This window comes from Cladophialophora yegresii, assembly GCF_000585515.1.
Source record: "Cladophialophora yegresii CBS 114405 chromosome Unknown aczIN-supercont1.3, whole genome shotgun sequence".
NCBI classification, from domain to species: Eukaryota; Fungi; Ascomycota; class Eurotiomycetes; order Chaetothyriales; family Herpotrichiellaceae; genus Cladophialophora; species Cladophialophora yegresii.
The window spans coordinates 4,243,202-4,268,086 of record NW_006913047.1 but is presented as its reverse complement, the minus strand read 5'-3'; the positions used below and the strand labels follow the sequence as shown (position 1 = coordinate 4,268,086).

The following is a 24,885-nucleotide window of genomic DNA, read 5'->3' as shown; positions in this document are numbered from 1 at the left end:
AACCCTAACCCTAACCCTAACCCTAACCCTAACCCTAACCCTAACCCTAACCCTAACCCTAACACTAACCCTAACCCTAACCCTAACCCTAACCCTAACCCTAACCCTAACCCTAACCCTAACCCTAACCCTAACCCTAACCCTAAGATTCTGGATGATGAATGCCTAGAACGACGACAAACTACGGTTTATAGTCACTGAACATACAGCAGAAAGGATCCAACTTATCACGCCATACTGGAAAAGTGAGGGTTATAACCCTAGCTGTCAGGAAGGAACCCAGTGCACCCATGTGGTGTTTGACGCAAACCAAGAAAAAGAAAAGACGCTATATGTTCTGACGTTCCTAATCTGTCGCAATGCGAAGTGCGAAGAAACTAGGATGCATTTCCATCAGGGAAGTGACAAACGAATCGAACTTATCGAGATACCCGATACCAGCCTCAGAATGATGGGCACGGAAGAAGCCCCAAAAGAACAGAAACCGGACTAAAGGATCGAGTCCGAGGACGATGATGACGGCATGCCGATGACAGACTAGGACGACTAAGCAAATCGAACAGCGGTCGTGCTGAGATGGTCGCTGTACCATCTCATAATTATTACCAACCGGTGATACAAGGAGTTATACCAACAGGACGATTGTGAGGAAGAAACTCAACACTACCACCTTATATTCGATCCCGAAATGGAACCACGAAAGTACATAAAGAAGATCCAGTTCAGTTACTGTATGAATCCAGACTATGAAGACAAAGAGAACTTTCATATACACTAAAGTGTGTGGCCAACCACGGTACGGATCAAGCAACCCCCGGAGCAATTAGAACAGATCCTAGAAAGGCGCCGACAAGGAAATAGCATCAACATGATGGTAGAAACATTGGGCACTGTGGAAACCATGGTCGATGAACAAAGCAACAACGAACATATTGCGGAATATTTTGCATGCTGCGACACCACCTGCAAGCACTACTACACGGCACATACACACTTATTCAACATTAACCCGGAATACCCACACACGGCCATACCATTACATACATATAACAAGATGATACAACGAAACCTGATGTGTAAACAACAAGAATGCACATGGAGACGACATCTACACCTCCATTTCCCCAAACAAGAACTCAACATGGTCACGGGACTGTCATACAACCCGGACATAGTTAAAGCCGTTGTGGATGAACGATCTACCGCAGACTATATCGCTGAATACTTCACGTGTTGCGACCACAGCTGCAGATACAAAGAAGAAGCGCACCTTCACATCCATAATGTTGACCCAGATTATAGTGATATCGCACTAACACCAGATCAACACAGTCTATTACCAGACTGCGAAAATGGAGATTGTTAGTGGGACCTGTGACCCCACCGACACCTACCAAAAAACTTATAGGCACTGACCTGAAGAGGCCAGATCAGTTGCCAAAGTTGCCTCAGACAACCACTGGATTATACCTGATCCTGTCAGATATCCGGAAAGAGCATCTCGTCTTTAAGGCACAGCTCGCTGGAGTCGACATCAGGGTTATAATCGACAGTAGCGCTAATAGTAACTATACTAGCAGAGAAATTGCTGAACGACTAGCCAGGTATCAACGAAAGAAACCACTACCCTATACCCTGTCAATAGCTGATAGCAGGACGGCTGGGATGGTACAAGAAGAGCTTCGAGACATAGCCTTCACAATCGGACAACACAAAGAGACGATTACCCTCGACATCACCAAGATCCCAACATACGATGTCGTGTTAGGTATAACATGGCTTCATGACCACAACCCCCATATCGATTAGCAAAAAAGGAAAATCATATTTTCGTTATGCAGTACGAACTAGAAAAAGGGAGATCGATCACCTCCAAAGGCCCCTATCGAAGAAAGAGCGATAATAGTACGACCGCAGGGAAGAAATACGCTAGCTGGCTCTAGTGTCACGGAGATTCCCCCGGAATACAAAGACTTCAAAGACATCTTTGAAGAGCGCGAAGGATTGGCGGCGCTACTAGAACACAAGCCATGGGATCATAAAATACCAATCCAGGAGGGCAAGGAGCCCCGACACACCGGATGGCTAAAGAGGCTATCCCAAAAGGAAGAGGAATTCCTCAAGGATTACGTGGAGAAACTCGAGGCCAAGGGCTTCATACGCAAATCAATATCACCTATCTCTTATAGAGTGCTTTTCGCACCTAAGAAAGATGGAGGACTACGCCCTTGCATCGACTTCCGACCACTTAACGAGATCACGGTTAAAAACCGATACCCACTCCCACGGATTGACGACATACAGGACCGACTCCTTAGAGCCAAGTACTTCACAGCACTCGACATTAGGGACGCCTACTACCGAGTACGGATGAAAGAAGGAGAGGAGTGGAAGACGGCATTCAGAACCAGATAGGGACTCTGGGAGTATCAGGTAATGCCCTTCGGATTAACTAATGCTCCCGCCTCGTTTTAAAGTTTGATCAACGACACGTTAAAGGACTTCCTGGACGACTTCGTGGTAGCGTACCTCGACGACGTCCTGATCTTCTCGAAAACGTACAAAGAACATATGGAACATATACGAAAAGTACTACGACGATTGCAGGAGAAACAGCTCCCGATCAAACTCAGTAAATGCGAGTTCCATAAAGACAGTATAGCTTTCCTGGGCTATATAGTGTCAACTAGGGGACTATAACCAGACCCCAAAAAGGTCGAGGCAGTACGAGACTGGCCTGAACCAACTAACGTCAAGGAAGTGCAAGCGGCACTCGGATTCATGAACTACTACCGAAAGTTCATTAAAGACTTCTCGAAGATAGCAGCACCTTTGTCAGCACTGACAAAGAAGGACACTGCGTACAACTTTAACCAAGATTGCAAAAAAGCCTTTAAGGACATTAAGGACCGACTTATGTCGGCACCCATCTTAGCAATCTTTGATCCAGAAAAGGAGATCACACTTGAGACGGATGCATCGGACTATGCCATCGGAGCCTGCCTCACGCAAAAGGATGACGACGGACGAGCGAGACCGATTGCATACTACTCCAGAAAAATGACTGGACTAGAAATAAATTACGACATACACGACAAGGAACTACTAGCGATAGTCGAAGCACTACGCGAATGGAGAGTTTACCTCGAAGGACCCAAGTACCCTGTATAGATCTACTCGGACTATAAGAACTTACTATACTGGACCACCACGAAGCAGTTAACCAGACGACAGGTACGATGGGCCGAGACACTCTCGGTATACTGGTTCAAGATAAACCATGTGCGCGGAACAGAAAATGGAAGAGCAGACGCGTTAAGCCGACGACTAGACCACGAGTAAAACTCCCAGCTAAAGCCAGCAGCCATCCTCAAATAGGACGACAATCAACTCACATATAGAACCCCACTGATGGACACACTGGCAATCATGGACATCGACCTAACGGACCAACAAAAAAGAGAAGTCATCCAAGGACGATATGATAACAAAACGGCAGGGCACCTAGGGGTGAATAAAACCATCGAACTAATCACGAGGGACTTCATATGGAGAGGTCTGAGGAGGGACGTCGAAAACTACATCAAGGAATGCGACACATGCGCAAAGTCAAAACACACACGGCACAGGCCATATGGGCTCTTGCAGACGGCAGAGCTTAAAGAAGAATCATGGGCACGGGTGGCCTTAGATTTCATCGTCAAACTACCAAAATCCAAGGAACCACTCACGGGAACGAACTATAACAGTATTATTGTCGTTACGGACACACTGACAAAGTATGCTTACTTCATACCATAAAAGGAATTAAGTACAGCAGAGGAACTTACATACGCATTCACAAGGATAATTATCGCACAATATGGTACACCGGATGAGATCATATCCGACAGAGACAAGCTATTCACATCACAGTTTTAGCAATCCCTGATGGACTTGACGGGGACACACTAAAAACTATCAACGGCATACCACCCACAAACGGACGGACAGACGGAACGCATTAATCAGACGCTCGAACAATACCTACGATGCTACATCAACTATCAGCAAAATAACTGGGTAGAGCTGCTCCCAGTAGCACAATTTGCATACAACAACTCGAAGGCCTCCACAGGAATATCACCATTCTACGCGAACTACGGAAAACACCCAAACATCGAAAAAGACCCAAGGGGACTACGACCAATCGCAGAAAAAGCAAAAATCTCAATTGAAAAACTACAGTCACTACATAAGATAATAAAACAGGAGTTACACAAAATATTATAAAAAACAACGAAATATGCCAATAAGAAAAGGTCTAAGGGACCAGACTTTAAGGAAGGGGAGAAAGTCTACATTTTACGAAAAAACATCAAAACACAACGACTAAATGACAAGCTGAACCACACAAAGATTGGACCATACAAAATCAAGAGGAAACTAGGACTAGTGACGTTTAAGATGGAACTGCTAGAGGGCATGAACATCTACCCAGTATTCCACAAATCACTACTTAAGAAGGCACCACAGAACGCCACACCGGGACCCGTACTGGTCCACGAAGAAACACAAGAACCCCTGTACGACGTGGAAGGGATCCTAAAACACCGGGGCACCAAACGCCAACGACAATACCTGGTCAAGTGGTTAGGATACGAGGACAGCGAAAATACCTGGGAACCAGAGGAGAACTTACCCAGAGAGATGATCATTAAATACCACCGCCACGACCGACGCCACTAACTGGAGGGGCGGTCGATGGGGATGGGCCCCTCGAACCCAGCCATGGACCCAGGTTCCAACTCAAACATTTGCTCGAGCTAGGCATCGTCCAAGCTAATGAGCACCATGGAAGAAGCAATAGGAGGAGGATCAGTGTGATCTAACTCGTCCAAGGACTCAAGCTCCTGAACCAACATTTTCCTTTATTTTTCCAGTAAGCCATCGGCTTCCTACTGCAGACGCACACGTTCGGCGTTCGCCGAAGACAACGCTGACTGCACTCGCGCAGCTTCAGCCAACATTCCTTTGATCTCTTCATCCTTCCGGCGGGCCGCCTCGGCCAGCCGGTTACGCTGCGCGGTCAGCGCGTCGAACTCCTCTACGGAGAAGGTACCGTCGCAATCCTTCACACCCTTTCTGGTGCAAGACGAGCATTTCGAATACCCGTCCAATATAAAACACAGAGAATTAGAATTTTGGCATGGTGTACATCGACCTATAGCGAACTTCTGACGGCTAAGCGATTCGATTCGTTAGATGGCGGTTTGACGACGGAGTGTGGAGGGGCGATTATTCTTAAAAACGCGAGACTGAGGCATGGTCAGCCATAGGGGAACGAGAAGAGAAACACTACAGCGGATTAGGGGGACAACTCACCTTAAGTACGTTAAGGGCAACGAACAGGCTAAGGGGGGGAAAGTGTTACGACCCAGTCTTTGACCAGGTCAAGGCCCAGGAACTAGAGGGAAGCTGGGCCGAGCCTGGGCAAACAAGGGGCCAGTCCTGGGCGGGGACAGTGGACGGCCCAAGCCGACGGTCACGTGACGACTCGGTAGCGCTCAGTGGTGCTCAGTGGTGCTCAGTGTGCTCAGTACTGAGCACAACTGAGCAGGACTGAGCAGACTGAGCGGCTAACTAACATATATACTCGGGTTGATACCTATTCCCATAGCTTCGTAGTCAACTTCAGTTAACATTGCGCTCAAGGAGATACAGTACAAGTGCTGTGTCCCGTCTGACGATCCGTTCGACATTAACCTCTACTCTACCCCCGATACTTAAGAACCCTGAGGGTTACCTGTGTGCTCACGTGTCCTCGTACACGCTGCGCGGAGGCAATTCTTAACAACTCTATATATTAGGGTTAACCCCATTAACTTTATAACACCACTACTATAGCTGCTATAATAGTGCATAATGCACCGTTTAATACGCCTCACCGAGGCGACTCGATATATATAGGTTTCGATAGGAAATAATAGTGTAGTGGTGGTAGAAGCAGCGATACAACCTAGCGATACAATCCTGCGGCACCTTAGCAGATGCGGCCGCCCGGATTGGCCAGCCTCGCGCAGCCTTACACATAATCCTGCGACATTGTCGGGTCATCCTGGATAGGAAAGGGTAATAAGAGGAGTATAAAGCGAGTTAGGATTAGCTAAGGCTTATTATATAATATACCTTATTAGCCTTATTAGCCCCGAAACACTTTAAGGGATAAGGTAGAAGGAGTGTATAAATTATATAGGGCATTATAAGGATATATACGCTTATTATTAAATAGATTAGTTATACTCCTTTATAGCTAACTTATATTATCTACTTATATCTATCTTTAAGTATCTTATTATACTTAGCAGTCTACTATACCTTATCTTATATCGTATTACCTATACCCCTATTCGAGTATTATAACTAAAGACTTAACCCTTACCGGTTAGTCGAAAGGAGCAGCGCTAATATATATCTCCTTAAGCGTAATATTAACTAAAGTTAACTACACTTCCTATAGAAGTGGCTCTAGCTATAACTATATACACAGGTAGTTTTCCTATCTAGGAAAGTCTAGGTATTATGTTATTACCTCTATTATATATGCAACGTGTAACTACTGCAACGCCTAGTTTCCTATTCGGTTTATCACGTAACCCGAGTTAGCCTTGCTAACGAGGCTGATTCTCCTCGCCTCATCTTCCGTCCCGTGCCAGGCCCGGCAGGCCGTATAAAGGTCGGTTCGTAACATATCTATCCCCTCCGCACCCGGATTACGCTAACTCGTTATTTAAATTCGTAGGTATACCCGCAAAGCGGCCCTCGCTATACTGCTAACTTACAATAAGGGCTGTGCGAGTATGCCTACGAGTTTAAATAACGAGTTAGCGTAATCCAGGTGCGGAGGGGATGAGGGGTGACCAGCTAACCTGGCCTGAACTGGAACCATGCCTATTAGCCTAGCTGGCGGGTGGCCACGTGAAGCAAAGGGTCCAACCCGCTTAGGCGCTCCAGTCACGAGCGGGCTTGTACTCACGGCTTCATGGCAACCCATCACATCTTCATTTTGACAACCAATGCCAATGCGCACATCAACAAAGGGATGGCACGGAGCTTGTTGTCGACTGCCTCTGTACCATGCAGGGGCGTGTGCAGATCGATTTCTGTCGAATGGTGGTATGAAGATCGAGAACTTCGAAACCTGAAACATGGAGTGTCGCGGCCCAGGCGTTATCAACTCAGGGGGAACCTGCCAACACCAGTCCCTTGAATGCGGATAGGATATCGCAGACACCCTGAAAACCCAATGCGTGAATGATGGGCGCATTGTCAACTACAGGTAGGTGGAACAGAAATGTATATAGCATTGGCATTGTCAGCCCATTCTTCTGCCGCAACCACAGCGCATTCTCACTTTCTCACATTCATTCAATTCTTGCACGCAGGTCGTGCCTCGTTCATTTTTAGATCACATCACTTCAGTCGCTCCTTTTCCCCAGAAGTACTTCGATCACATTACACGGCAAACATGCGCTCCTTCTTGCTGCTGGCGGTTGCCATCCTTCCAGTCCTCTCTGTTGCTCAAAGAAGCGGCGGAGGTCGAGGTGGCGGGTTCGGACAAGGCGGCGGGTTCAACCATGGCGGCGGAAACGCTCCCAACACCTTCATCACAGTAGCTTCTGCTGCTCCGGCTGCCGCCACGTCCGCCGCTGCCGCTCCTCCTGCTGGTGGCAACAACGGCGGTGGCAATGGCGGCGGCGGTGGTGCTGCGACTGGAGGATCCGGCGCAGTATCAGCCGCACTGATTCCTCCATATGGAATCACTCCTGGTGTAAAAGCCAATGACGGAACAGCAAACTGTGTTGGCGACAGTGGAAAGGCCATTCCGTGAGTCACCTCGAGCAGAGCAAGCACAGATGCTGACCCTCGACAGATGTACCTGTCCACCGCCCGTGGACGACCTAGTCACCGCCGTAGAGGCACAAGTGGCAGGAGGCGCATCATTTCCAACAGGTTCGTGTCGCCATCAATCATCTCCAAGTCCGTTTGCTAACACCCTCCCCAGGCAGCTCGGCAGCAGATCAACTTGCACGTCTGAACACGTGTATTGTTGCCCTGCAGAATGTCAACGGAGGACCTGGGAGTGGTGTCGGGTGCCCATTAGTTAGCACGACTTGGGGTGCACTTCGAACTCAGTTGCAATCTGACGCATGATACCCGGAGGTCATCGAGCAATGTGGCAGTTTGCCAACGCCAAATGGAAACAGAATTGTTTTGACATGGACGGCTGATTTCACTGGACGCGGGTTCATAGGACTTCCCCTTGGCTGAATCTGCCGTAGACGTTTGCAGAACTGTTGCACGCATAACGTGGCTGAATTCAAGAAAGGTGTGGCGAATGCCGCTCAGCTCGAGGGATCTTGAGCGCCTTCTCAAACACTGCGCGTTTCATCATAAAAAGTTTTCCAGCCCACCTCTAGAGTAACCGAGGTCGAGCGTGTGCCACAGCAAAATCTGAATTGCCATCAATCATGACATGATAATGTCCCCTCTTTCATCAACAGCAAAAATGCACCATGCGACACAACTGCATCGTTAAAGTCAATTCGAGACGGACTGCCCACTTTGCCATCTTGTTCCACCACGATCGTACGATCTATTGCCTCAGATCGATGCCAAGCCGGCCCCATCTCAAGTAGCATTCATCCCAAGCGGGATCGCCCCCAAGGTCAGATCTATGACAAGTTGATTTCAGCGCGGGCGTGTAAAGCTGCGTTCTGGGACCGCATCTTAATTGTCGGAAGGAACATCCGGCGCCCCTCGTGAGATAAGCTCATGTCGCCTTCGCCGAGCCTTCTCCCTCTCCACGATCTCGAAACTCCGGCAGCACTCGACGTTGCGGAGATCGTAGTCACTGCAATTGGTCGACCTATCTCATAGCAGCTCTGTTGATTTCAATTCGCCAATCGTCTCGCTTCAACCACGACATGAGCTATCCGTTGACGTGCCGCAGAGACCATGGTTCAGCAACGGTTCTTTAAGCTTCAGATGCCTCATGTCTTCCCGGCTCCCAGCTTGAGCTTACCTCACTCTTCTGCACAAAAAAGTCTATATCCCTGCTCACACGTCGCGATCATGGGCCTTCCGGTTTTAGTCCTCATAGGACACCAGCCCTTGCGGATACACAGATATAGCAGGTACGTTCACCTCAATCTGCGACAAGTCTTTGCTAACCGCCAAACAGCTATGGACAAGCCGGTACGCGACTCGACCTTGGGTCTTGAGGGACCGATTCTTCCCAACGAGAAAGATGCTTCACACCTCGACACCGACAATAGCCGTGCTCCTCCTGGACCGCATGTCCCCATCTACAACCCCGTCGAGCTCGCCTCCGAGACTGATCTGTCTTTGGGCAGCATCTTGAAAGGGACTGCGGCGAAACCACTTACCAACTTCGAAAAGAAGGCTGCACTGATCAATGCCGAGTTGGACAAGTTCGGATTAGGAAGGTATCAATTATGCATATGGTTTCTGTGCGGCTTCGGATACTTCCTCGACCTCGCCTGGTCGCAGGGCGTTGGCTTGATTGCTACCGCGGTGTATCAAGAGATGAATGTGCCCGACAATCAGACCGGTACCATCTGGTCATGTGCAAATGCTGGTCTGGCCATTGGCGCTTTGGCCTGGGGAATCTTGGTTGATATCATCGGAAGACGGTGGGCCTTCAATCTCACCTGCCTGATAACCTCTATCTTCGGGCTCTTGCTTGTATGTGGCAGCAGTCACTTCGTCGAAGGATCTGGCTGACTTCGACAGGCTGCCCCAAAGTTTAACTACGGCGCAATTTGCGGGATCTACTTCCTGGCTTCTCTGGGTCTTGGAGGTAACATTCCCATTGACGCGACCATCGCCCTCGAATTCCTCCCCCAAAACCGCCGAAACCTCGTCTCCCTCCTGTCAATGTGGCAACCCATTGGTGTTGTGGCGGCTTCTGGCATTGCATACGGAACAGCTGCTAAGTGGCGATGCGATCCTACTCTTCCCTCTTGCCATGCGGTTGCCAACGGCGAGGCATGCTGCACGGTCTCCTCGAACATGGGTTGGCGCTACGAGGTCATTGTGCTTGGCTGCATGACTTTGCTCGTCTTCTTCCTTCGATACTTCGTCTTCCATTTCCACGAGTCGCCAAAGTTCCTCTTGAGCCGAGGCAAGGAAGCAGAGGCCATTGAAGTACTTCACAAGATAGCCAAATTCAACGGTGCGACGCCTCCAACTTTGACCATGGAGTATTTCCATGCCATCGACGAGGCGGCTTCCCAAAATTCTGCTGCCAAAACTACTGCAGCAATGAACAGGAATGTCCTCAAGAACTTCGTAGCTAGCTTCAAACACTTGAAGGGACTATTCCTCAACAGACTGCAGCTCTTCATCTGGATTCTTTTGGCGATCGCTTATATGGTACGTCTTCCCCCCCTCGTGCATCGCAATGGCTAAGGTACTCTCTAGGGTGACTACTGGTCCTTCAACTTGGCAGGATCATTCCTTCCGATCATTCTCCTGCGAAACAATGTCAGCAGCGGTCAGGGTACTGTTACAGACACGTACCGGCAATATGTCTACATCTACCTCCCAGGTATTCTAGGCGCCATCGTTGCGTTGATATCTGTGCAATTGCCTTTGGTTGGAAGAAAGTGGTCACTGGTCTTTTCCGCCATCTGTCAGGGTCTCGCTATGGCGATGTACACGCAAGTCCAAACAACCGCTGGTTATGTTGGTCTTAATGCGTTTGAATACGTCATGCAAACGGTAGGTGCTCTTCGATCTTTTCCTCCGAGTCCCTACTGATATCTGCTCGTAGTACTTCAATGCAGTTCTCTATGCCTCGGCCCCCGAGCTCTTCGACACGACGTACCGTGGTAGCGCTACCGGCATGCTTTCATGTCTTGGAAGGTTGGCTGGCATTGCGGCGCCATTCGCCGGAGAACACTACTTAGGTGAGAAGAGCGCAGGTATATTGTGGCTCGGTGCCGGTGGCATCTGGCTTGCGGCATTCACCATGGTATTCCTGCCCGTCGAGATGAAGAACAGGCAAATGTTTTGAGGTTACCCGATGCAGTCCGATTGAACACAGCTTGCAGATGGTTCACGATCGCTTGGTCATCTTGTTGGCAACAGTCCACAAGTATCAAAGTTTACCGTATCTACCAGGTCTCACTCCCCTATCCCTGCTCACTCCAACTTTATTGTGTGCACGACCGTATGAAGCTCCTGCTCCACTTGGCTTACATCAATATGCGCCTTTCCTGTCCGGACCAATTCAACATCTGGGACGTTCGAATGCTTTGTGTCCTTCGAAGATGGCGTCGATTTCCTCGAGTGTTCGGCCTTTTGTCTTCACCCAGAACACAGCTTGAAGAGTCAGCGATAAACCACAGAATCAACAGGATCGATTTACGATCAGCACCACGACATGATATCCCACGACCATTCACGATGTGGAACTTCCAGCCGATGTTGTTCAGGCCAATTGGCATGATGAAAATAGAGAGGACACTGTCAGCGGTAGTGAACTGAATGAAAGGAGGGAGCTTCGACTTACGCCAGAGCATTCAGCATGAACGAGGAAAGAAGCAAGTCAATTTGCCCAAATTGCATGGTTCATGACCTCCGGCGGGTGGAGCTACAGCAATGGCGTCCATGCAATGGAGTAGAAGCCCTAGAAGAGGAATATGACAGCCACGTCTCTATAGACCAAGTTCTTCGAGGCGCCATCAGGATCATCGGCGTACATTTTCGCCAGTCCTCCAATGATGAGATGACATGTGATTAAAAGACGCTGTGACAATATCGCCGTCGGTTTGCGGCCCCATCGAGCAATCAAGTGCGCACCAGCCAGCGCAGAAGCAAGGCACCACACATTGAGCACAACGTTCTGCCGACATCAGCCACTGTCATGCTGAGCAGGACATATACCTACCTCTTTCAGTTGCTGGTTCGAGCTTGTGATGCCAGCAGTCCTCAGCTCGGGACCAAGGTAAGCATGAAGCACTGATATTGCCAGCAATACAAGAGAATGGTCCCGGCGACATGCCGAGCAACAGCCGTTCCCTCGAGATCGGGTTCTTAATGGTCTCCTTGAACGTCATGACGTTTTCCTTCTCCCAATCCAGTGTGTCAGCGATCTCCTTGTATACTGTTATTACGACCGGGTCATTGACATCCCCATTAGCATTTGTCTGGGCTACCACAGGTTCGTGCTTCCTCGCAGGGGCCCTGTTTGACCAACCATCGCGGCGATTCAGGTCTACCACGTCAGGTCCGGTGTGAAAAGGCTCGCCTCGCTACTCACAAGAAGGGCAAGATGATGATGCACACCAATGAGAAGATACCCTGGATCAAGGATGGCTCTGTCCAGGCTCACGTCGATTGCCACTTCCTCTTCCCAGGGTGATTCCAGCTGCGATCAGTGCTCCGACGCTGCAGCCAGTCAACGTCATTAACTGTGACACGATTTGATGAACCATACTAATAGAAGTTATTCAACATGCCGACTCCCCATGCTCGATCCCTGCACGGAAAAGCCTCAGACAAGTATACACCACCGCCAATGCCAGATATGGCCGATCCGAATCCCAGGATTATGCGTGCGACCACAAACATGCGGTATTTTGGGCGGCAGTCTGAAGTACAACACCAACGAGTGTCAATGCTGAGCCCCAGAACACAGCGGGACGTCGCCCGAGGCGATCTGCTATGATTCCTGAGACCAGTGGGCCGAAGAAGCCATCGATGGAAACGGAAGCAGTGTTGAGACCAGTGGTCGCAGCATTCAGATCGATGTAATCGGTATACGAGGGCAGAATGTTGAGGCCGTTGAGCATTGATCCGTCATACCTACCCGTCTGCTCATTGTCAGGAAAGTTTACGATGCTCAAGATACTTACTCACCGTTGATTGCACCATTGAATAGATCAACAGCAAGGCTGAGAGAATCAACGTTGACTCCGTCACCTAAGCTGGCAGCCAGGTGCCTGTAGGTGTTTTTCGCAACATTTTGTCTTTGTAGTCTTACTTCCAGCCTTGTCGTGGAATTCAATGGAGGTGCTCAGATTTTACCTCGAAGCGAGTCACTCTGACATTGCCGGGCAGGCTCGCGTAATAAATTATCAACTCCATGACTTCCAATCGCATTCCCCTCCACGGGGTGGTATCTCTTGCTCTCTCCAGCAGCAACATAGTTGATAACCGCTCGCAAAGATGAATCCAATACTCTGCGTTCGGAGAGGAGCGAGTCGATCGGATAGGCGAAGCTTTGTGGAAGCTGCACGGCCCATGCCAGCCGTGGGAAGACGCGCCCTGAGGCTTATCTGGGGCTGCAGCTAAGCAGCAAACCACCTGATTTGCACCTGATAAGCCTTTTCGAATTGATCCACGCCTTCCAGAACCAGCGACACCATGGGCTTGATCTAACTACCCATGCGACGCGTCTAAACTGAAGAGCTACGCGCACGACACCCTTCCGTCGGTCACGGCCGGGAGCCAATTCACGACAACACGGGAATGACACCACGTCCAGCTATTGCCGTCGCAGGTCTGGCTTGTGAGAGTTCGACCTTTACGCCATCCAAGACGAGTGCTGCGGCTCTTCATCCCATGCGCGGTCACGAAATCATCGACGAGTATCCGTTCCTCAGTCGTGATGCTCCTCTAGTGACAGTAACAGACTGGCATGGCGCCCTCATCGGCCATGCTCTACCGGGCGGCGTCGTCACCCGTGATGCGTTCGAAGAACTGGCAGACTAGATCATAAAGCGGCTTGACGCAATTGCCTCCTCAACCACAATCTACGGCCTGTGGTACGACAAACATGGCGCCATGTGCGTGGATGGCAATGATGACGTTGAGGCGGAACTTCTTCGCCGCATTCGAAAAGCCATCGGTCGCGGCGTAGTCGTGTCGGCATCGATGGACTTGCAAGGCAATGTAAGTCGCCAGCTTGCACATCAGACTGACTTGATCACATGCTATCGCACAGCACCACACATCGATGTGCGCGAAATGAAGGAACGAGGTTGTCGAAATCTGGTCGAGCTCCTGGCAGAAGCCCCTAGTGATAAGACAGCTCAAGGCTTGTCCAATTTCCAAACTGTCCATCAAAGCGTGGGTACCCGTTCCAGTCTTGCTTCCCGGTGAGCAGACCTCGACTCGAGTTGAGCCTGCAAAGCACATCTACAGCGCGGTCCCGTGCGCAACATCTCAGCATGGAGTGATTGATGCTGCTATCTGGGTTGGCTATCGCTGGGCAGATGAACCTCGAAATCGAGCTGTCGTAATGGTGTCCAGCTGGGATGAAGGTGTGGTCAAGAATGAAGTTGAGACACTCCCGCAAATCTTCTGGGCTGCACACGAAGACTTCGACTTTGTCGGACCAACAAGCTCTTTCGACGAATGCATTGACGCAGTTGTAGCATCCAGCAAACATCCGTTCTTCATCAACGACTCAAGGGACAACCCCACTGCCGGCAGAAGTGGTGACATGACCTAGGATTTGATTCATTTACTGGGTCGTCCCGAGCTCAAACAACCCGCCGGGCCAACAGTGATCTATGCCAGCGTTCCTGGTGCCGGAGCAGTGAAGTCGTGCGTCGAAGCAGGGATTGGTGCTACCGTGACTGCACCGCTGGTGCCGAAGTTGACAACGTCCATTCTGGTCCGATCACCATCACAGGCCGAGTACATGCCATCAAGCACGGTGACAGAGATGCCGGGATCGAGGTTGTACTGCAGGTCGGCAGCATCCTTGCCATCCTCACCCAGATGCGAAAGCCGTATCATCACGAGCTCGATTTCACTGATCTCAACCTGAAGCCTCGCGAGGCAGACATCGTGATTGTCAAGATTGTTTACCTGGAACCGGAACTGCAGGACATGGCGGCTGATTTGGGGCTTGCACTAACTCCAGGAGGAGTTGACCAAGATCTGAAGAGGCTAGGCCATCATCGGATCCGCAGACCAATGTCCCCTTTTGATGAGTTCCATGGAACCCGGATCTAAGGGCGCGCTTGATCCCAACGTCACAGGAGCAGATCGCGGGGCCAGATGAGTGAGGAGGGAGCATGAACGTGTCCAATCTCTGGTTCTATTGCTCTAGCTTTGACATCGCAGTCATGTGGCGAGCTCCGTTGCATCAGCTCCTTCTAAAGACAAACTTTCAGTCAAAATTCACTAGCAAGCGCGGCTGGCGGTTGACTTCACTTGCAAGCTTGCTGCCTGTAGCTCCTTCTTCGAGCTGTCAAGAATAATCATGCCTTTTGAAACTCTGCTCCAGTCTTCCGGGACCTGCGCAACACCATTAACGTCCGACCGACCAGTCAGTCCCTGAATGTCGCCAGACAGCTCTTCAGTGCCGGAACCGCTGCTTATGCGCTAGCTTGCTTCTTCTCCACGGATTTGGCTTATCGTGGACAAAGGGCCGGTCAATGGATGGTCGAAAGGCCTGCCGTCACTCCCTGTGCTGCTGTCGCTAACGTCGACATCACCCACTTTTGTAGTCCCAGCTCTTGTCACCGTTCCGAGTCTTCGTGTTGCCTTTACAGCTCCGGGTATCAAAGTGGGCAAATGATTCCTGCTGTGTTGTTGCGACTCCGGCTTCAGATGGTCAATGGGTTACTGACTGCTGCCAGCCTCTGACAGCGTCAAAAGCTGCCGCCGTACACGGAATGCTTGGAGGTGTGGCCGCCGCCGGCTCGTTTGGCATCGCTCAGTTTCCTGGGGACCGTGGACACGAGCTCGGAGTCATCGACGATATCGCTCAAATTGGCGGAGTTCCCATTGCTGCTAGAGGTGCTACCGTTGCCTAAATCCAACCCAGTTTGCGACAGGCGAAAAAGGCAATCTCGAAAGAGTGACATCCATGTGTTCTGCGTTTGTGCGCAGCGGCGGAGCCTGGATTGGCTAGGAACAGGATTAAGAAATGGTACTTGTTGCAATGGCAACCTGCGGCGACATGGAAATGGATTTCGCGTTCAGCTAGGGGATATCAGCTCTTCTTCTACCTGGTATTGAGGACTCGAAATCTTCAGGTCGTTCCATATGGTTCGCGGAGGAGGGAGCTGAGATTCAAGCATTCTCTTCCGCAACATAGCTAGGAATTGCGACTGTGCTCCTCCAACATCACCTAGAACCTTCTCCAAGGAATGCAGTGATTCCCTCGAATCTGTGAGTAATTTACGAGTTCCAACCGAGGCAGGAGCGCATAGTAACACGTCAAGAAGGGAGTCAGCCATTCGGAAGATCTTGAGTTCCTGCAACCATTAGGTCTGGCGACGGTCTCCTCGGACTACTTACCATGCCATATCCATGGGGCTGCACGGACTTCCAAGATACCTTATCAAGCAGCAACAGCATATCATGTGCAACAGTCGCTGGAAGTAATGCTGAAAAGGCCTGGTCTTGGGCCTGGCAGGACACCGAGAAACGTGCAATAGTGTATTGCCACAAAAGAATCCGAATCCAGTTTCGCGTTGTTAGGAGGTCCACTGTTTGCGATTCATCGAGGTCCTTGCCCGCATCCTGTCGTACAAGATTGTGCTGCAGACGGGATACTTTGCCTTTTGCGCAAATCTGCAACGTAGTGTCGCCGAGCGAGACCGCGGACTCGAGGATGTCGCCATCGAGAAAGGTGAATAAACGTATCAAGGTAACGAATGCCGGCATCGGAGCGCTGTCGTACCCGTCCTTTGGGTTGGCATCTGGGATTTCATCAATCGGTCGCAAGGTTATCGGCAGATCATTTTGAATGCAATACGTTCTGCAGGCGTTTGTGAGTGGTGGCTTCGAAGAAGATCGGTTGAGCAAACCTTTCTGACACGAACAAGATCCAGAACACCCGTAGTCGTATTTGCTTGTCCCTGTAACTCAAACCAGCATAGGATTCGGGTTGATGCAGCTTGAGGCCATGCGCGTAAGTGAGGCTTTCGCGGAGGAAGAAGCCAGCGGTCCGCAGCTTATCGGCGTTTGCAAAGTAGATGTGCAGAAAGAACGAGGTCAGGAGAGATGACATGGTGAAGTGCTCTTGGTAGTCAAAGAGTCGTCTGAGTCTCTGGGACTCTGCGGCCAGCTCGAAGGACGAAATGGAGTCTAAGGAAACAACATGCTCCCGGAGTCGCAATTGCGCAATGACGGCCGAACATAGAGCGGCTGCAAGTGAGTACGATTCATAGTCATGGCGATTGCTTCTGAGGCGGCCGACAAGATCATGATAAGAAACAACTGGCCAAACCGAGTGCAGTCGCTGGCGGAAGACCTGTAGGAATCTCTCGTAGACCTCCATGGAAATACCATTTGGTCGAAGTGCTGGAGGACTCTTGGTCCCCTGCTGCAAAACAGAATCTGCGGGTAGAGTAGGCAACGACTGCTCGCTCCCACTCTTTAGCAGTATCTTCTGGAATTGGTCAATCTTCAGATTGGTGCTTGGCCTGGGGCCTTTGGGACCTCTTTTACGTCGTACCCGCAGAAAGGTGCATGGAATCAATCGATGCTTGCACTCGTGGCAAGGCTGTCCGCCAGCACATCGCACCCGTCTGAGTGCGCATCCGTCGCATGGATGTGAGGTTCGCATATTGTGATCCGTCAGCACGTCGGGTCTTGTACATGTGCTGCCGGAAGAGGTCAATCGGTGATCACCCTTTGGCGCAGGATAATGACCGTCGATCCAGGTTTCCAACCTTCGGAGGGGGAATCGAGGATGTAGACAATTCCCCGCGTGTCGTTGCTGTTGCGAGACATGCCGCGCTCGTATCCAGGACAGCAGTCTTTCAATGAATAATCCGCAAGCATGGTTAGCTTATGGTGACGAGAAGAAGCACGATTAGTAATGCGAGCCGCAGCTGCTGGGTAAAATTTCCTATTGATGTCAGGCTGGTGTCACAGAGGCTGCGGGGATGCCTTGCGGAAGCTGGTTGACGGCATCGAACAGCCAGAGCGAGACGCAATAACAGGAGGCCAATTCACTCGACAAAAGCGAAAGTCGAGGGCGCCGTCTATTGCCGCCAGAATGAACAGAGCAGGACGACTTGCAAAATGGTATGTTACCTAGCCATGGTACCCAAGAACGCTGTGTCATACTTCAGAAGAGCACCTATTATCATCTGTGGTCCTTCTCATTGTGGTGATGTTTGCCGCAGCATTTGTGCAGAGGCACAGTCTATCTGAATCATCTCACAGACCTTGAACAAGAGTCTCTGCCTTTGCACCAATTCTGTCATAATTGGTGATTAACAGAGGCTCCGAGGCTCAAGACTCGTGACAAGATGCTCCACCAGAACGTTCCATGGTCTCGACATAGGGCATCGGTCTACGGAGTACTCTTGTCGGGGTGCCATTGGGAATGACAACCGATGATGAGCTTGATTCACACCAAGCTTCGCGCGAAGAAGTGGCACTGGACGGCACGGCTCACGGAGACAAAGGGACAAGAAATTAGCTGTGGAGTAGCGAGAACGCCCCTGAATTGCGTGGAGTTTTGTGTTATTCATAGCAAACCGGGCCCATCAGCGCAAATTGCGTACGTGCGTGCTGGCAGACGCCATAGCGCAAAACTACACCGAAGCATTGCAGCCACAGCTTGTTCACAACGTTACGAGCCGGGAGCGTGAGTGATGGAAATCCTGAAGTAACAACGGGGATTCTCCGGCGCACTTCAAGCATGGAAACGCGGAGCATGTGATTTCGGTGAGCAGAGTACTCCGTCGGGAGTACAGTTGCAGCTTGAACGAGCCGAGCGCTTGGGCATGAAATGGACAGTCAGCCTGGGGTGTGAATCATGCCTCAAAGACCGTTTTCACATCGCATCACCTAAATCATGCTGCCTTGCTTCCTCTTAGACTTGTTCACTTGTTCCAACGCCGCAGAGTGGTGTGGTCGTCCTGTAGGATCAAGGCAGGGCAAGAGTGATGCAGGAGGCTTGGTCTGAGGTTCGTCTCATGAGGATTGGCAGTCAGCATAAAGTCGCGAGTGGCTGGAGGAAGATGGGCGAGTGGTATGGGTGAGACGAAACTCGCCCGATTCTCCCGAGCTTCTCATCTTTTTCAGCCGGCAGACGACGCAGAGGTTCAAAGAAGCTTTTGATGTTGCACTTGCACAAACAAAGAGTTGACCATCCTTGGTAGCAGCGTGCAATGTCCTGAGGCATTGTGCTGACAAGGGCAACTGCGCCGAGTCGTCACCAATGATCTAGGCCCACATCATGCGAATTGGTGAATTCAGCTCTACCTCGGACAACTGGGGCTTATACGGAGTAGACATCCGTGTTTTTCTCGGCCACTGTACGGAGTACGGAGTACATCCCATGTGTCTGATGACTTCGCTTCTCTGCATTTCGAGCACCATCTTGCAGCTCAACACGTGTTTACGATCCACACGATCCCATCACACCCCCGAAGATACTCCACCAAAACCATCTCGCTGCCAAATTTCATCTCTGATCCTCCTGATTCCGGAGTTCTAAACGGGAAACCCCCCTGTTTCGTCTTCACGCTGTCCTTCGCCTTGCCAGACTTCAGCCTCCACTCCGGACTATTGGCGCATTCAAGCAATTGGTTGGCTCTGCGCCAGCCAAAAGAAGCTCAAAAGTCAAGATCACTCCCAATTTCCACCAGCGCAAAACACTGGTGGATCCTGGAGCTTAATTGAAATCCACCCGACTCACCACCATTCCCCTTTCGCTTTCCATTTACCCCTGACACGGCGCTTCTCTCGACATTCTGCCGCTCTGGCCTTGTCGAGCGTGAGCTTGTGTGATCGCGACGCTGATGTGGCTGGCCCCTCACCCGTGTTCCAAAAGATTGGCAACTCGGTCAAGGCTCATCTTGCAGCTTGACCAGAAGATCCTCGCCTCTTCTGCAGCACTTCCTACTCGAATGAAATCATCGTGTCCCATCCACTATGCTCATCTAAGACAAGTCGTCACCAGCTTTCCCGCCGATGGCTAGCTCGCAATCCATTTTGAAGGATGGAACCACATCCCATAGTACGCGGCAGTCAGATCAGGCTGGCCAATCTCTGATGGCGAAATGCCCCCAAACTCCGACGGTAGAGTGATATACAACCCCTACCTGTGCCGCTTCCTGGGACTTCCTCTCCTCTTCCTTAGCACGCATCACTTTCCTTCAGTCACTCCTTTGTGCGGGCATATCTGCCTGCGTCCGTTCGTTCGTTATGCGTTCTTTTATTTTCGTCGCCGCTGCCGCTGCAGGCCTTGCAAATGCCCACGAGTCAGGCACATGGACCAGCGATGTCACAGTCACCGCCACCTCGACCCGAACCCACACCTTCTGCCCTGTCACGCAAGCAACAACTTGCGACGCTGCCGAATCCACTGATGTAAGCGGTGGCCATGGTCATGACATTGGTGTTAGCGTGGGGATTGGAGCCAGCAACGCGCAAGATGCTTGGTGGTCAATCTGGCAGTCGCAAAAGACCAACTACGGCGTCTGGGGTGACTGGAACACGGCATCCGAAACCGCCAGTGCCACTGCCAGCGCAACGACCACTGATACCGGTGCAGGAAGTGGCCACGGGTCTGCCTCAACATCCGGCTATGGTAATGGTGGCTCCGGATCCGGCCCGAGCAGCAGCTACAGCTACTCGTACAGCACCTCTGGCTCGGGACCATCTTCCAGCTGGAGCTACACCGCATCCTCAAGCACCTCGGCATCGGCCACTTCTACCACCAGCGCTGCGGGCTGCCCAACATACACTCCTGCTGCCAACGAGACATATGATTACTGCAACTCTGCTTCCGACCGATCAAAGTGGTGCGATGAGAAGAGCCTCAAGACCGACTACTATACCACTGACTATGATACCGGTGTCACCCGCGAATACACCTTGGAGATCACGAACACCACCCTGGTCTACGACGGGACGGGTCCCAAACTCGCTCTGGCCGTCAATGGCCAGGTTCCTGGACCTGTTATCGAGGCCAACTGGGGAGATACTGTGAAGGTCACTGTCATCAACAAGTTGGCAGACAATAGCACTTCCATCCATTTCCACGGTATCCGCCAATTCGGCAGCAACGACCAAGATGGTGTTCCCGGTGTGACCGAATGCGGCATTGCTGGAAACGGTGGCTCACGCACATACACATGGAAGGCCAGCTCATATGGTACTTCATGGTATCACAGCCATATGTTTGCGCAATACGGTGATGGTATCCGCGGCCCTATCGTCATCCACGGACCTGCTACTGCCAACTACGACTATGATATGGGCACTGTCATGATTGATGACACGTAAGTCCTTTGTACCCGGTCTGATCAAGCTCATCTGCTAATTTTCTCAGTTACACCAACACCGCTGCTGCTCAGGCCGCTGTCATTGCCCACTTCGGGCCCGGTGGTTCCTTTAACACCCTGTTCAACGGCAAGAACAAGAACCCTGATCCAGTCGGCCCTGGTGGCGCTCCTTTCTCGTGGGGCCTCAAGCCTTGCAGGAAGCACTTGTTCCGCATCATCAACAGGTTGGTTCCGTCTCTCCCAGAGAAACGATCAGGCTGACCGTTACGTAGCTCTACGCAAAACAGCTGGATCGTTAGCTTTGACTCTCACAAGATGACCGTCATTGCCGCTGATTTCGTGCCCATTGTTCCATACACGACCACCACCCTGAAGATCGCCAACGGTCAACGATACGATGTCATCGTCGAGGCTGACCAAACCCCCAGCAGCTACTATGTTCGTGCCGTTATCCAGACCGGATGTCCTTCGGGTGGTGCCAATTCTGGTCTGGGCACAGCCAACGCGGTCATCAACTATGAGGGTGCCACTCCCGTCACGCCGATCAACAACACCCCCATCACCAACGTTACCGCCAACGTCTGCCAGGATGAGCCCCTTGCGTCCCTTGTGCCCTTCCTCCAGAAGTCTGGTGGCAGCGCCACAGCGTTCCAGGCATCTGCTTCCACTGTTCCCGCTGGCTCAGTTACCTCAGTTGCGACCAACGATGATGGCACTGTCTTCCAATGGTACATCAACAACGCCGTCATCAATGTCAACTACAGCCAACCGACTCTTAAGACTCTGGCTGACGGTGGTTCCAACGACCTCATCAGCAACTCTGTCATTCTCAACCAAGCTAACACCTGGGTTTACTTCGTCATTCAGAACCAGTTCTTTGCTTCTCATCCTTTGCACATTCACGGCCACGACGTTTCCGTCCTCGGCACTGGCGTTGGCACTTTCACCGCCGACATGATCACGACCCTCAACTTCAAAAACCCTACCCGTCGCGACACAGTGATGCTTCAAGGTTCTGCCGGTCCAGGGAACCCCGCTGGATATACGGTTATCGGTTTCGAGACGGACAATCCGGGTGCCTGGCTCATGCATTGTCACATCGCCTGGCACGTTGATGGTGGTCTTGCTCTGCAATTCGTTGAGCGGCCAGGCGACATCACGACCGGCAAGTATGTCGGCGATGATTTCAAGGCTGAATGCTCTGCTTTGCAAGAATATCAATCTAGCAGCCCGCAAGGCGCCAAGTTGTCTGGTCAGTCTGGCTTGAAAGCCCGTGGTTACTCTGATGAGTTGGACTTCGGAATGTGGAACGGTGGCGCCAAGATGAACCTCGAGCAGTACCGCAAGCGCTACGCTCACCGTCACGCCCACTAAATGTGACTCGGCGAGTCAAACGTATAGGCATGCAGCAGCAGCGGGGAAGTAAATAACGGAGGAATTGGTAATGCACAATTCATGTATGCTAGCCTTTTGTTTCGCATCTCATGTCCATATCATTTCAAGGTACGATCTCTGGACATTTCCAACATAGGTGATGAGTGCAACATCATCGTCATCTTTACAATTATCATGTCCAGAGCTTCTCGAATGCAATGCATTAGCCTTCCATCAATTCGTTCCTACATAGTATTTCACTAACTATCCGGGTAAGCGCAGAAGTAAGACCTGTACTTCCGATATCACGGCACAGATCTTGCCAAACCCCACGCGGCCGTGATGCTGCAATGAAGCTCAATTAGTCGGGAGTGGGAATGGAAAGACTGCAGGACTCCGATAACCGTTTGCAGCAACGCTTCTGATGCCAAAGACCACGTTGTCTTTGCTCAACTTAACTGTGGCAGTGAGAACATTGCCGACAGGCAGAAAATGTGTCCAGAAAGGAGCGTTCGTGGGTCTCCAGACCACTTCATAGCCTACCACACCTGTACCGCCGCCAATCGGTGGTGCCCAAACGAACTGACTATCGTTACTCAACGCCGTGGTGTTGACGAAGACGTCCGTGGGTTGTCCCGGTGCATTTGCCAAACTCCAGAGCGCCGCTCCATTGACTTTTGCGACCCGAGAGATGAAATCATAGTCGCAGAATTCGGGTAGGTCTCCGTACTGCACACCCTCAACGACCCGCACATCCTGGTGCTGGTGTCTGAAGTCTTCGATTGGTTCTGTGAAGCGACATGCAGCATAGCCGGCCTCAAGAAACGGCCGGTGGTCGCCTCCACGCAGGTAGCGGTCCAGACGATAGATCACGCTTATGTTCATTTCGGTGTACGTGTTCGAAGCAACTTCGTGTACAAATCGACCAAGTTCTCTAGCAGGGGAGTCATTTTCACCGCCTACTGTAAGCCTCGTCGCCGACTGCGTCTTATTTTCCGTGCTTGGTGGGCCTTGCGCAAAGAGGCGGATGGTATACGGATCCTTGGTGCCGTCTTGCCCGATTGGTGAACCGACAATATCATTCGTGAACATCCCAGCAACATTGACGCTGTTATTCTTGTACGTCTGGGCTAAGTATGTTGAGCCATAGAGATTTTGCTCTTCGCCCGCGACTGCTGCGAAGACTATGGTTGCTTTAGGCTTCCGGGTTGCCATGATGCGGGCGAGCTCCAACGAAATCGCCACCCCGGAGCCGCTGTGAGAGGTCAGTAGGTCGATGATACATATGCTGGAGAGGGTTTTCATACTCGTCGTCAGCTCCTGGCGCGTCATTGGTATAGTCATTCGGGTCTGTGCATCTGGAGTCATAATGCCCACTGACGACGTACACCCGATCTGGATCTGCCGTTCCCTTGAGCGTGGCAACGACGTCGCTGATGTTGACCGGAAATAGCACGCGGTCCCCGTCCGCCTGTTGCTCGTAGCCGATGACCTCTACGGTCATCTGGCCATCGCTGGCAGCTGCGACTTCGCGAAATTGAGAGGCCAGCCAATCTCTTGCCGCCCCAATGCCACGTTTCGGGTCAGTCTGAGACGACAGCGTGTGCCTTGTGCCGAATGACACCAGCTTCAAGATTGTTGCTTCTATATTCGCCGGTGACACCTGCGAAAGAATGGATTGCAGTTCACCGTCCGGTATTTGAGGTTGAATCAGCGTGCCGACATTTGCGTACGGCCATGATGCCGCGGGGCAAGCAAAAAGCAGCTCTCCAGGCTGGTAGCCCGGGTTGCGTGATTTCAACGACGCTTCCTGATGGGCAGGAAACGAGGTTGCAAGTGGCACGAACCACAGGAGCCATGAAAGCAAAGACATTGTGGAAGTTGAGACATAGGGCACGAGCACCAGCGCAAATCAACAGCACGACATCCATTAATTATCGCCGAACAGCCAAATACCACCTACCTCTTTCGCCATATCAGTCTACGCATGTTTACGTCGCAGTATCTCATATACCCTTGCTAATTTCTATGTCCTGAACCAGCAGGGGGCTTGGAGCCATGAAAGGGATTCGTTGCGGCTGTTGGGCGCCCGTCATCATGGGAATGATCGGCGCAAAGACCAAGCCAGCTTAGGCAGCTCGAGTCTTGGCCAAGAAGTCGTGCATGAAGCCGGATAAAGGTATTGAGATAGCATCGAAGTGCTGAGTTGCCGTAACGGCATACCAGGGACGAC

The 24,885-nt window shown here is 51.2% G+C and overlaps 8 protein-coding genes across 8 annotated transcripts; 5 read left to right on the top strand and 3 right to left on the bottom strand.

The window, feature by feature from the left end:
• Positions 1–4,446: 4,446 nt before the first annotated feature.
• Positions 4,447–4,728, top strand: A1O7_05303 (uncharacterized protein; the record flags this gene model as incomplete). Its single annotated transcript, XM_007759313.1, has 1 exon — positions 4,447–4,728. One exon carries the CDS (start codon positions 4,447–4,449, stop codon positions 4,726–4,728), a length of 282 nt encoding a protein of 93 aa, XP_007757503.1.
• Positions 4,729–7,507: 2,779 nt separating this feature from the next.
• Positions 7,508–7,870, top strand: A1O7_05302 (uncharacterized protein; the record flags this gene model as incomplete). The annotated part of the gene is made up of 1 exon (XM_007759312.1): positions 7,508–7,870. The coding sequence occupies one exon, from the start codon at positions 7,508–7,510 to the stop codon at positions 7,868–7,870; it is 363 nt and encodes a 120-aa protein (XP_007757502.1).
• A 1,355-nt stretch (positions 7,871–9,225) lies between these two features.
• Positions 9,226–11,080, top strand: A1O7_05301 (uncharacterized protein; the record flags this gene model as incomplete). The annotated part of the gene is made up of 4 exons (XM_007759311.1): positions 9,226–9,747; positions 9,796–10,437; positions 10,486–10,785; positions 10,838–11,080. The coding sequence occupies 4 exons, from the start codon at positions 9,226–9,228 to the stop codon at positions 11,078–11,080; spliced, it is 1,707 nt and encodes a 568-aa protein (XP_007757501.1).
• Positions 11,081–12,617: 1,537 nt separating this feature from the next.
• A1O7_05300 (uncharacterized protein) lies at positions 12,618–12,860 on the bottom strand (the record flags this gene model as incomplete). The annotated part of the gene is made up of 1 exon (XM_007759310.1): positions 12,618–12,860. The coding sequence occupies one exon, from the start codon at positions 12,858–12,860 to the stop codon at positions 12,618–12,620; it is 243 nt and encodes an 80-aa protein (XP_007757500.1).
• A 1,451-nt stretch (positions 12,861–14,311) lies between these two features.
• On the top strand, positions 14,312–15,033 carry A1O7_05299 (uncharacterized protein; the record flags this gene model as incomplete). The annotated part of the gene is made up of 2 exons (XM_007759309.1): positions 14,312–14,510; positions 14,708–15,033. 2 exons carry the CDS (start codon positions 14,312–14,314, stop codon positions 15,031–15,033), a joined length of 525 nt encoding a protein of 174 aa, XP_007757499.1.
• Positions 15,034–16,004: 971 nt separating this feature from the next.
• A1O7_05298 (uncharacterized protein) lies at positions 16,005–17,599 on the bottom strand (the record flags this gene model as incomplete). Its single annotated transcript, XM_007759308.1, has 3 exons — positions 16,005–16,283; positions 16,327–16,789; positions 16,839–17,599. The coding sequence occupies 3 exons, from the start codon at positions 17,597–17,599 to the stop codon at positions 16,005–16,007; spliced, it is 1,503 nt and encodes a 500-aa protein (XP_007757498.1).
• Positions 17,600–20,196: 2,597 nt separating this feature from the next.
• A1O7_05297 (uncharacterized protein) lies at positions 20,197–22,652 on the top strand (the record flags this gene model as incomplete). The annotated part of the gene is made up of 3 exons (XM_007759307.1): positions 20,197–21,275; positions 21,326–21,502; positions 21,551–22,652. The coding sequence occupies 3 exons, from the start codon at positions 20,197–20,199 to the stop codon at positions 22,650–22,652; spliced, it is 2,358 nt and encodes a 785-aa protein (XP_007757497.1).
• Positions 22,653–23,009: 357 nt separating this feature from the next.
• On the bottom strand, positions 23,010–24,525 carry A1O7_05296 (uncharacterized protein; the record flags this gene model as incomplete). The annotated part of the gene is made up of 2 exons (XM_007759306.1): positions 23,010–23,907; positions 23,960–24,525. 2 exons carry the CDS (start codon positions 24,523–24,525, stop codon positions 23,010–23,012), a joined length of 1,464 nt encoding a protein of 487 aa, XP_007757496.1.
• Positions 24,526–24,885: the final 360 nt, after the last annotated feature.